This window comes from Agelaius tricolor, unplaced genomic scaffold (genome assembly GCF_023055355.1).
Source record: "Agelaius tricolor isolate 1412-34295 unplaced genomic scaffold, bAgeTri1.0.p SCAF_5, whole genome shotgun sequence".
NCBI lineage: Eukaryota > Metazoa > Chordata > Aves > Passeriformes > Icteridae > Agelaius > Agelaius tricolor.
Window position 1 is genome coordinate 16,552,547 of NW_027269265.1, and position 12,880 is coordinate 16,565,426.

At 40.8% G+C, this 12,880-nt stretch overlaps 1 protein-coding gene across 1 annotated transcript in view; it reads left to right on the forward strand.

Annotated features, from left to right (window-relative positions):
* Positions 1-4,670: 4,670 nt before the first annotated feature.
* The window catches only part of FBLN5 (fibulin 5), a 46,001-nt gene continuing 37,791 nt past the window's right edge, over positions 4,671-12,880 (forward strand). The window contains exons 1-4 of the mRNA XM_071426600.1: positions 4,671-5,219; positions 7,294-7,348; positions 9,742-9,793; positions 10,966-11,208. Of these exons, the coding sequence (XP_071282701.1) occupies positions 5,128-5,219; positions 7,294-7,348; positions 9,742-9,793; positions 10,966-11,208 (442 nt within the window). The 5' untranslated portion in view covers positions 4,671-5,127. The remainder of the gene's footprint in view (positions 5,220-7,293; positions 7,349-9,741; positions 9,794-10,965; positions 11,209-12,880) is intronic.

Genomic DNA, 12,880 nt, shown 5'->3' on the forward strand with positions numbered 1-12,880 from the left:
AAAATGCAGAGAAGGCTACAGCACAGTTTATGTACATGTCAATCTTATAAAATAAACAAAAACAAACTAAAATATCTGTCTAGTTTCAGGCAAAATGTGAACTGCAGTTACCAGAGCTATGCTGAGATTCAACAGAAAAAGAAGTAAAATGAACAGGGGGCTGGGGGACCTTGTTCTTGGATACTCAGAGCAACCAAGGGGGAGATGGGAGTTCTCAAGTGCATCTTTTGTCTTTAGGTAGAGGATGATGTTCCATACACTTTTTACAGGAAAATATTTTAAAAGTACAAATGTCAGTCATCTAAGGATTGAAAACTCAAGAAGAACATTGTAGGCTGTTGCAAACTACTACCATGAATAATTATTACTCTCTGCTGAGAGTTGTCACATACACCAAAAATGCTGTGAAAAGCTCTGTTTTTTTCCTGAGAAAGTTATGGTAATAATTTAGTTTGCTTGTTTACCTTACTTTTATTGGGTTAAAAAACCCTGAACAATACTGAAGAATTCTTCCAAGAATTTTTTTGCCTCTTTTTTGCCTCAGGCGTCTACTTAGACTGTCCTAGAAAGTACTACAGCTAAACAGATGGTCATGAACAACAAACCTGATCTCACTAAAGGGAATATTCCTGAAATGGTTCTGTCTTAGTAGATGCAGTTCACTGGGCTGTTTTAAACTGTTTGGGTTTTGGTATGTACCTGCTAGATCCTAATACTCCTTATCCAAAGGGACAAGAAAGGTTTTCAAAGCAGTAAAGTGGAGTCAGATATTAGTCCATGTTTAGAGTAGTTGCATTTCTGAATGGGTACAGTGATGCCTGGGCTTTCCACTGGTGATTTCTATCCTGAAAGAAGCTGGCTGTTAGAAACTGCTATCAGAGTGACCACAGACCTGTAAAGAGAATACAGCTTTGGAGTTGTGTGGTTTAACCCCAGCTGAAGCCAGGACAAAGATGCAGAGTTAGAGTAAACCAAGGATTTTAAGGTTTATTCCAGTGCTTGGGCACTGTGAGACCACCTGGTACAACACTGCAGTGGGGCTCAGCCCGCTGCTCTTTGGAAGCAATGATATCAGCAGTGTGCTGTGCCCAAAGGAGCACTGTGCCTCAGACAGACAGGTGACATCCCTGCACTGGAGGAAGGAGGGGTGCTGTATTGGCTCTGTTTTGCATGGATATCTCGTGCAGGTGGGAGCTGTTGAGGCAGCTGAGCCCCAAGAGATTGCAGCACAACAGGAACTGTTACATTTTCTCCTTCCTCAAAGTTGTACTGTGAGCTGCAGGTCAACACACCACGTCTCAGGGATCCTACATTCCCAGTACATTTTAATTAGCACTACTGATGTCTTTACAATGGCATACTATGTTAATTTTCACTGTTAATTCTAGCTTGTGTTATGTTTGGCTAGGAAAGGAAAACATGTGTAGCACTGTGCTTTTGAGCTTCTGGCCTGAGCCATCTGGAACAGGTTATTTCATCAGTCATGTTATGAGATGGCAATTATAATTCAGACAGTGAGCAAAGCAGACCTCAGCTGATAATCTAAGGTAGTCTTTGAAAAATTATAGGCAACCCTCCCCAACCCCTGGAGTTTGCAGCTGATTCTTTCCTGGGAGGTGAAAGAAATGAGCCCGACTCTTTCTCAGGCAGAATTAGGGTTTGAGACCATGTTTCCCCTGTGGTGCTATTCAAGGGGCAGTAGGGTGAAATGTGTGTGTCAAATCACTGCCTGTGTTGTAACATCAACATGTGACAACATCAAAAGCTTGCATACTTGGCAGTCTCCAGGAACACTTAGATCAATCTCCACATCAGGCAAAAGCTCAACTTGTGAATCTCATGAAGCTTAGGATGCTGTCAAGTTCTGCAAGTGCCAATAAGTTTTGCTGTTTTACCATTTTTGCTGGCAAAAACTTTTGGTTCCATAAGATATGGTAGGAGCAAAATGAATGTTTTTAGCATTTAAAGCTTGGACATGTAGGGCCTAAAGTGTCAGTTATTGGAAAATTCCTTTAATGAATTTAGGTCTGTGTGGCTGGGTAAAAGATGTCTATGACTTGGCATGTTGAATGACTTCGGGCTCACAGATCTACCATCATACAGACTTGTATGCTTTGACTCTTCTCACAGTTTGAAAATTTTCTTGAAAATGTTCAGAGTGGAGGAATTTTAAAAAATGACAAGAACATCCAAGAAGGGTGTTTGACAGATATGGTTCTGGAGAAATGTAAGAACAAGATCAGAGTTAAAAAAAGAGATGAAATGTTATGAAACTTAGAGGAAGAAGACTTGTTTCTGCAAGGAAGATTTTCTGTTCAGGGATGCTAAGTGTAATTAACTGTTCCTAAATTCTCTGATCTATTTACAGCTTTTGTCTTAGCATTTAGAATCAGTCAGATTATGTTCTCCAGTGCTGAGGGCTCCTGTTCATCCAGTGCTGTGCTTTATCTGCAGGAGCATAGCTCGATTCACATATGCAAAGAGAGTAAAGTTATACAATACATTTTATGTCCCCCTTACTATAATATATATTACACAATTTTCAAAATCCAAGTCTTAATTGGAGATATGGTTTCAACCCCAGCTATGCACAAAGCAAACTTTGAGAACATAGTTATTTAACAGAGCCCCATTTTATACTGGGGACAGTTCTGCACCTCCCCATGAAGACAAAGACAATGTCAAGGTAATCTAAATAAAGTCATGGATTTTATAACTCGGGGATATTTGAGACTATTGAAGTGAGAGCACCACTACATATGAAATTTAGCCAACATCTTAAGCATAAATGCTGAAGGTGTCAGCACAGGGTGTTGAAAGGTGCATCAAATTGTTCATTTTTATAGGATGAACAAAAGGGGGCTTATGCACCACAAAATCCTTCCTTTATACAACCCTTCATACAAAACAGAGTTATGAAAAGGCTGTGGCTGCATCTGATTGTTTTGTGACTGATGGTGGTTACAGAAAGGTACTGTAGAAATTCCACTTAGCCAGAACATCAAATCCTTTTATTTTGGAAAAAAAACAGTCACCAAGCTGTAAACTAGCCCAGGTTGTGGTTTGGTACACTTTTTAATACTCTGGTTTTTATCCACTCCAGCTGTCAGATGGAGACAGGAAAAATCAAAACATTTGTACAGTATTTCTTCTTAAGGGAGCCCCTTAGGTGGTGAGATCTGGATTCACCTCCCGTCTCCAGGGCTGGAGCACCTCTGCCAGTTGGCTGATGGATCAGAACTCTGAGGCAACTCTCTGGGAGCAGACTGGTGCTGCACTCATACAGTGATTCTGGCATGCATGCAATGATTTTACCATGTGATTGTAGAAAAATTCAGTGGGTTAGCAAGTGAAGTATTATCAGATGAAGCAAGTTCTTTGTCCACACAACTGGATGCACAGAGCATTTGCTTTCCTGTAAAGCTGTTTCTCATTGCTTCAGTAGATTTTTCACACTTCTAACATACAGTAAGCACTGCTACTCTTAGGTCTGTTAGCTCTCCAGGTTATTGAATGTATAGAGAAACTCTGGTGGTATGGAGCAGCGAGAATACTCAGAGTTAAGCATTTGCTACAATGAAAATTTTCCTGGCCTTTGCTTTCTATCCTCTCTTGTCTGTTCTCTGATCCATGAAAAACTTCACACGTACCCTACAGCTTCTTCAGAAGTCCCTTGTGCAAGTTTTTGTTAGGCTTTTGGGAACTTTATTAAAAGTAAGTTAATTGGTGCTTGTTTATCTGCCAATGTATAGACACTGTTTGAATGATTCCAGGTGAGTGTTTAATTTTCCATGCAGTGCAAGTGATGCAAGCAAGTCACTGAGAGATAAACTGTCAGAAATGGCCTGGAGCCTCTGGTGCTGTCATTTTTGAAAGGTAATTTGGACAATTACAGCCAGTTAACAAGATACAGAGGTCTTGAGCTTCCCTTTGGCTCCAGTACAACTTATGGGGGCTCAGCACCTCTAAAGCAGCTCAGTCCTTGTATCTCAAGCTGGATTTTGAGGCTTAGAGGCAACTTTTATTATTATCTGTTATATCAACTGTAGTTCTGTTTCTCAATCTGTTACACAGAGATGTATGATAATAATTTCAGGTTCCTTAGAAATAAAGGGTTTTCTCAAATGGGACACTCAACAGAAATTCAAAGTAGTTGTTTAATGTCCTTGTCTGTCTTTCATTTCAGTGTTCATATTTGAATCCACTATAATCTTTGCTGTGTCTGATTGCTTACCTTTCACATCCCATAAATGTTCTTCTTGACCTACTAAAGCTCTGCCTGTGGCAAAGTTGCAAAACACGTGAAAAAGTACTTTATTTCCTTCCTCTTCAGTCATAACTGGAGATCTGCAAGTTATGCTTTTCCTGAAGAAATATTTCATATCATAAACTGCTCCCTTAAGCATGGGGTCAGTTTAAAAAGAGCCAGTGTTTGCAGACAAGCCATTTGTTTTCCTTTGAATGTTTAATTTGTTTATTCCTGTTTTCAAATAATCCCCAAGCAATATAGTTCCTGTAGCTGTGATCATCATGAATTCGAGTTATTCACCTCCCAGAGGGTCAGACCTTTCATCAGTACGCCATTGGCACAGAGCAGCAAGTGTTGCATATTCATTGTCCAGGACACCAGCTAGAGGGCCTCCAAAAAACCCTGACGTTTTTTTTGTTCTCAGAGCAAGGAAAACAATCCCTTCCCTTCTCCAGTCCCTTGATAAGGCTTTCTGTCCAATAACGGTGCTCTCTGCTCTGAGGCACATTTAACTGTGAAGTTTGCAGCGGGAGAGGCTTTCCTTCAAGCTGTTAGTGTTTTATCCTGGCAGGCTCCTCGAGGTTGTTGTGAGGAGTCTAGCCAGTTGGTGAGCTTTGTAATCTAAACCAGCTGTCCCAGGCTGAGGCCCCCATTTGCATTGTTTAACATACTTAGAAAATGAAGTGTTCATTTTTAACATTCCTCCTCCAATTGGTTTAATGCTGAATTACAGAAGAGAACTAAGCAAAACCAGGTGCTTTCTCTGTATTCTCTCCAGTGTCTGAGGAGGTACAGACGGCTCCCGATCTTCTCCATTACTTGCCATTTCATTCTTTGGACTATAAATGACAGAGGAACTGAAGTGCTAGCAGAGGGTAATGTTTGGAAAACTTTCTAGTTATTCATCAGCACAGACTCTGGGTTTTTTCCACCTTTCCCCAACGGTTTTGGACATGCAAGGATTAAGAAGGTAAGTGGTATGCATGAAACTTCTTTGCTTACTGACGGGAAACCTGCTTGTGGAAAATAGCTGTGGCAGGGACATGTTATGCCAATCCACTTGCAAAAGCCATTTGCAAAGAGATGGGATCTCAATGGTCAGAGGTGGGGAAAGACGATCTGCCTGTTACTAAAGCTGTGCTGTCTCTGACGAGTTCCTTCTTGATCTGTGCTTATACTCTGCGCATCTGCGGGAGTGCTGAACTGCAGCAGCCACGATCCCACTGGCTACAGTGATTGATTGAAGTTAATTAGTTACTATTGCAGAAGTTAATTGCTAGTTTAAAATATTTTGCCTGCTGGGCAAGCTACTGTGACCAGCTGCATGTAGTGTTGATAGGTTGTGCTGCATGTCTGTTAATAATTCTTGAGGGGATTTTAGATCTAAAGTAATGAGCAAATTGAGATCATGGGTGCAGACAGAACACGTACGAGGCAGTAAGGTCACTCCCCACCAAAAGGAAAGAATATATCATCTTGTAGTAAAGGCAACTAAAGACTGTCTAAAAATGTTTGAGTTTTGTCTGGCTGTTTTATGGGGGATTTTGTTATCGTGCACTGTCCTGCAGCAATGTGCAGCACAACCCAGTTGCTGCATATGTCAGTATTCTGCTATAACCTGCTGTATTCCTTCCCAATGCTTTTTCTTACTCCATGCAAAGTGAGTATGCAGTCTTTATAGAAATGTACACTTTAAAATCTCTTCAAAGAGATCTGAGGAATCAATAAATTAAATGCAACCTAAATGGACAAAATTGTAGTTTGAATGTTTTACATTGGACTCTAAGGAAAACTCTGTGCAGAATTTGCCTTTTCTTGTCACTCAAAAGTTGCCAATGAGCACAATCTGTCTCCACAGCACTATGAACAACCATTTTAGGGTTTTATGTTTACTTTTCAGAGCTTGTTAAATTTGTTGTAATGCGTCGGTCATTGTGTGTGGTTTTGTCTGATGCATTTGTAGGTCTTGCTCAGCAGCTCAGTTTGCACACTGGAAATCAGGGACAGTTCTAAGAGAGAAAGTTGGCAGCTCACATGTGTAGCAGAGCTAAGGCTACCTAAAATATCCCCTGCTTCCTGTACTGGTTTTGTGGGAATGTATTGTATCCAATTGCCATTTAGAATTACAATCCAAGATAAGCAAGGTGTGGATCTAATGGTACTAGGAAGTTTTATATAAATCAGCAGCAAAAGAATGAAATCCACAAGACCAGAAAAAAGTAGTTTCTGACTGTGCTTTCATGGTTTTCTATCAGTTAGTAAATATTTGGAGGTGGAAGGTTACTTGACCATAATTTTTATGCTCCAGGTAAGGAGCTCCAAAAATAGAGGTAGGGCTCTTTTAGTGAGGGGGCCTTGTCTTTCAGTTGCAGTGGAGAGAGACCCAGTAGGGAGCACTAGATGTGAAGATGATGTACCTGGGGAAGGCTGCACTGAAGATAACAGCCTCTGGTTGCTGATGACCTGGCACAGTGTGTCTCCTTCAAGACTGAGCAAAGGGACAGAATCTGGCCCCAAGCAAATGGATTCATCTCAGAGCCTCTGGGGATGAAATGTGGTTTAGCAGTTGGAGCAGCTGGCTTGGATTCAGGACCTCCTGCATGACATGTCTGCAGCCCTGCCAACACTTCACGCTGTGAGCTTAGGCAGGGCCTTGCTTGGGTTTACCCATCTGTAAAACGTGCACAGCGTGCAAGAGAAGCCTTCATTTTTGCAAAAGAAAGGTGTCAGAGAGGGGGAAAACCACTTTATTGAATATTGCACACTTGTTCATTTAACAGCTGCTGCATGGGGTGTCATAAAAATCAGATTTGTCCATAGACATTTGCAGTCTGGTTTCAATCCCAGTACCATCAGAGTCATTGGTCTGAGACCTAAATCTGGCCCACAGTTATATTACTCCTTCTCCAAAGGCCAAATTCACGTTAGCAAAACTAGAATACACTGAAGTGTCCCTAGAAATTAATTTGTCCATGTGTATTTAATTCTATGTAACAAGCCTGGATATCTGAAGGTTTTCAGCCTATTTTCTATGCACATTACAGGATACTGACTGCTTTCACACTGGCTGTCTGCCTTTCAAGCCCTGGAAAAGCACAGGTGAGAGGTGCATGCAGAGATGTGTGTACTGGTTTGTACTGAAGTGCTATATGGCATGAAACTTAACTGGCTAGCAGGTGGATAGGAAGCTCTGTGGTCTGGGGTTTACATGGAAAGGAAGTTGTGTGGTCTAAGGGTTTAGAGGGGAGAACTTGGAGCCAGCAGGATTCTGGAGTTGAACATGGATTGAGTTATTGACTCATCCTTGCCAGCTCAGCAAAATATCCCTGTAGAAACCTGGACCTCACTGAAAATCTGATTCTGCCTCTAAACTGAACACTTCTGGAACAGGAAATAAGAAAAACTATGCCATGAAACCAGAGACTGCTCAGTTCTATTGTGAGAAACATCCATATTTGGAGAATTCATTCATAGAAATACATCTTTTCTGTGTATAGCAGGATCAAGTCTTAAGACTGTTTCATTTTGGACTGTGATCCTGAATGACTGCATCCCAGTTTTTATTTTCACTTATGCCCAAACCCATTTCTGTTCAAGAGAGTGGATTGAAGTAAAGCAGTCCAGTTCTTGAAATAGCAGAATCATTAGTTCTTTTTATGCTCAGGCTCCAAGTAACTTTAAATTAGGAAAAACTGTTCCTAAATGCATGTTGTTTGGATCTCTAGTTAATAGTCCAGATATATTTGGTATCCAGAGCTGTGTTTCTAAATACCTTTGCCAAAAGCCTCTGAAATGTAGTTGTTTTTCTTCTATTACATTGAAAATTTCCTGCACTGGTCATGCTTATTGATATTTTTGTGATTATTGGATCTGTATGGGAAATGCTTTTCATGCCCCTGGAGAATTTTTGAGATGTCTTTAAAGGTTTGTTGTTATAATTTTAAAAATATTGTTTACATTAGAATTTTTATAAAAAACATCTTGTAATATAAATTGATTTTTGAAGTTGCTTTGAAAAAGCAACTTGAAGCTGAAACAACAGCAATGACTTCTTTCTGAACTGAAAATTACTGAAACTGGTAATTTTGACAATATTGGAATATTTTCTAAAAAAAAGTTCTAGAAAGTTGTTGAAACCAGTCCTACAATAGTTTCAGTGTTTCTGAATCGTCATTTTTTGACCAAAAAAAAAAATTCTTAACAACTATTTGAGCTTTTCCAGCTAACCTAGGTGTAGTGTATGTACACAAAAAGGAGAACAAAAAGTAGATTACATACATTCTTTAAAACATGAGGGTGATTATACATTCTCCCATTAGAATATCTTGGCTTTCCACAGCATGATACCAAAACATCTTGGACTGCCAAAACAAATGGAGGCAGAATTCCTCCATACTTGTCTGACACTTCTAGCAGGGGTTTTGTGTATTCATATGTGCAAGTGGCAGGTGTAGTCCAAACAGTGCCATGTGTTTCACTTCAGTCCTGTCCCTGGTTCCTGCAATGACCCACTTCCACTGACTCACCCCTTTAACCTTTTGTCTCCCATCTACAACCTACTACTTTTCCAAACATCAATTAAGTACTTTAATCTTCCACTCAAAGTCCAAAAATAAGTGTCTTTATCATTAAGATATGACAAAAAAGGAAGGATCTTGAGCACACTCCATCCCTCTGCCCTCTGGTGGCTTCAGTGGTTCCTGTTTCCTGGATATCTCTTGCTTACATTGCCTAGTACAACCCATTTACTGGAAGATCCTGTGCTTGTGTCAATTGCTTTGCCCCTTGCTAAATAGCTGGAGGCCCAGTCAAAAACTAGGTAGAGCAGAAAATCATTTTAACAGGCTTTGAAATCATTATCACCAGGACTTTCACCAATTTAGAGATGCTGAGGTCACTGAGGAGGTATTGAAGACTCAAGGCTGCAGCCCTGATAATGGCCAGCAGAATAGGAAGGAATAAGGCTTCCAGTAACCTTGAATGCCTAGAACATGTTGTATAAAGGTTTGGTGGAAAACAAGAGATTAAGCTTGTTATGTTTCAACTGTGGCTCTGGATCAGTCAATGCCTGATGTGCTGTGCACTGAATGGGCTGCCTGGGGAGCTTCAGAGCCTGTGGGAGATGCAACAAGGACCTTTGAGATGAATCCCCCTGTTCTGGCAAAACCAAGACCCCAAACTAGAAGACTGTAATTCTGTGCTAACAACTCATAACACATTGTACTCCTGTACTCATAACTCATTGGTGGCCCCTGGGCAGAGGAACAGCCTGACACTGCCATCACCTGAGGGTGCCACTTCTGAGCTAAGGGGCTGGAACTTCTGCTGAGGCCTCAGGGCCATGGCATGCTGTCTGTCCTCTGGGGAAGGAGCTTATTTTGATGTACTGTACCCTACTGAACAATTGTACTAATCATAATAATCCAGATGAGCATTTGACTCTGCAAATCTCTCATTCACCATCACTCAGTGTCCCTTTTTTCTCATTTTAGCAGCAATGCACTAATGGGTTCGACCTGGACCGTGCCTCTGGGCAATGCTTAGGTAGGACTTTGATTAAATCAATATATTGAAATTTGGGCTCAGAAATCCTGAATTTATTGAGTTAACATTGTGGTGCTCTTACTATGTTTTAGATGAAAAGTTCTTACTGTGTAACAAATATGTGTGTTTATATACATGTATATACAACAAATATGTGTATATATAAATATATGTGTGTGTGTCTTTACATAGCACCGATCTTTGAGATTGTTGAGATACTAACAGGCTGTCAGGGCTACTCAAACAACAATGATGCATTTTGATAGGAGCTCAGTGTAGCTGCCAAAGGATGAGGGCTGTTCACCCTCCTTCTCTTTCTCCTTCAAACTCAGGATTTATTGTCTTTGTTGCCCATCTCCACCTGCAGGCTTAAATAAAGCCTTCCATTCTCAGAAACTGAAACTCCAAGTAAACTGAGCTGAGGTACTGTAAGGAAATCTGCACTTTGCCCAGCAGCATCTTTTTGTCAATGGCATTCAGTCTCCAGGGCAGCATCTTCTACATGCCATAAAGCCACCCAAACAGAAAAGGAAAAACCTGCAGCAGACTGTTTGTCCTCCCATAGCCTACTGTTTCTATGGCCAAGAACCAGGGGAATGCTCAATTTGGCTAAACCAGTTATATCTTTCTAAATTTAATTCAGCCACAATCTCAGTCAAAGCAAGAAAGAGGCCTGAACTGTGTCCCCAGATCCGAGCATCCCTAACTCAGAGGGAGGGAACTCAAGACTTCCAAAGCAGGATCCAAATTTCACAGCTGGGCAGACCAAACCATCAGTTTCTAAAATCCTGATCTGCATGTTGTGGTTTGGACAGACCCTCCAGCAGGAGCAGGCAGTAGCATGCTGCAGCCATGTGTAAATCAGTGTTTAAACCAAACTTCTATGGAATAGCAAAGCAGGCCTTGTCCTCTCCCTCTATCAGTATGAGTACTCTAGAGTAGTTTTACTACTCTAATAGTATGAGTAGATCACAGGATATGTTGAATATAAGAGGTGTTTTCTGTTTTAGTGCAATCTAACTTCAAAGTGAGGCTCCTCAAGGAAGGGTTAGCCATTTGATGGAGAATATAATTTTTTTTTTTGTAATGTTATGCAAAAAACACATGAACTATTTTTTGACCGGTCCCATTAAGTCCCATTAACTCTTTAAACCTTTGCAATTTCATTGCAGATATTGATGAATGTCGGACCATTCCCGAGGCCTGCAGAGGAGACATGGTGTGTGTGAACCAGAACGGGGGCTATCTGTGCGTGCCCCGCACAAACCCCGTGTACCGCTCGCCCTACCTGAGCCCCTACTCCAATGTGTACCCACCACCCCCAGCCCCTGGCCCCGTGCCCAACTACCCCACTGCCACCCGGCCCCTCATCTGCCGCTTCGGCTTCCAGCTGGATGAGAACAACCAGTGTGCTGGTAAGCACTACAAATCCTTCTTCTAGATATCCATTCATGTTAAAGCTTGTCTGACATTGCAGAAACAATTGTCCTGCAGCAATTGTTAATGCAGCAGTCAAGCCCAGTATTTTGAAGTCAAATTTTTTTAAGGATACAAGCTGTATGTTTCATATCACTATTCCATGCAAACTAAGATGTTGCCATTTCATTTCAAAAGTTCCATACCTTCTCCATGATTTCTCAAGTGCAGCTCTTCACAGCACAACCAACAAACTCCATCTCTCTCTTCACCCAGCTAACCCACTCTTTTGTAGCACTCTTCTTCTTATTGGACACAGCTGTGGCCTATTAAGGGCAGGCCTGTTCCTAATCTTTGGTGATTAGTACAGCTGCAACTCCTCAGGTGTGAGATTACCTTCTGCACTATCTTTATTTTCTTACATTCTATCCCTCCACACTAAGATATGACTCAGTCTATTATTTAAGCAGGAAAGCCATTTTCATGAATGAAGAAATGTTTTTATGAGATAAACAGCCATCTGATGGCAGCTGATTTGTCAGTGCATCAAAAGAATGCCTTTTATGCTGATGATTCTGTCCATGAGAGAGAAGGTGGCCCTTCGTTTGAAGTGTTAGGTGGAGCCTGGGGAAACTTCATTCATCTCTTGGCTGTATGTGAGCTGGTCTTTGACAAGAAAAAAAAAAGCCTAAACCATGAAGCCATGAGCTTTCAACAGAGAATTTTGCCTCTCTTTAGACTGAAGAACAGCACTTACTTCAAAACTGCTGCAGAAAAAACAAGACCTAAAACTGACTTGTCTTTTGGACTTATTCTGCCCTATTGTCTGAAATTTCTGGCGGGACTTGGTTGCAGATGATGCATTTTCTTTGTTTTCCTACTAAGGAGACCACAAGAGCTTCACAGGAGCTTTGAAAGCCTAGAGTTAAATTCAGCTAACATTTGGGACACATTTTTTGTATTTGAATCATTGTCCTTTCCAAGGTGGGAAAAACGTATTTTCTAACCAGCACTCACAGTAATACCGACTGGAAAATAAAAAAAAAAAACAAAAAAAACCAAAAAAAACCAAACACACAACAAAAAACCACACACAAAGAAAAGGAAAATCATAAACCCTGGGGTTTTTTGAAGAGTTCTTAAATCCTGGGATCACTGAAGAGTTTGATGTAAAAATAAGCATTTTTCCTATCTGATTCTTTGAAAACAGCCTCTAGTCCATTTCATCTTAGCAAATTGATCAACCTGTTATTTTATTTACTGATTTGTAGATTTCCAGGAGTGTTTTCATTTTGCTCACTTTGCTTTAGATGATTCAGGACATGGGGTAGTTAGTAGAAAAGAAGTGCTGAAATGAAAGTGGAAATGAAACCTCTGAATGATACTGTCTGGTCTGCTCCATGCAAACCAGAATAATCAAAACAGGAAGATTTAGGGAACTTTTAAAGTGAACTTTCCAGCCTCCAAAGGGCACATATGTTCCTATTTATGCTGGCAGAAATGGGAGAACTTATACTTTTTTCAGTCAGGCTGTTCACTTCAGTCATTTTTACTTTCAAATATTTGGGATTTAATTGTAAAGAAAGTTTGGTGATGAGAGACATTAATGAGAATGCATGGGAAAGGACAGGCTGCCATTTGAGCACCACAGCAAGCTGGGAGCAGTTTTTG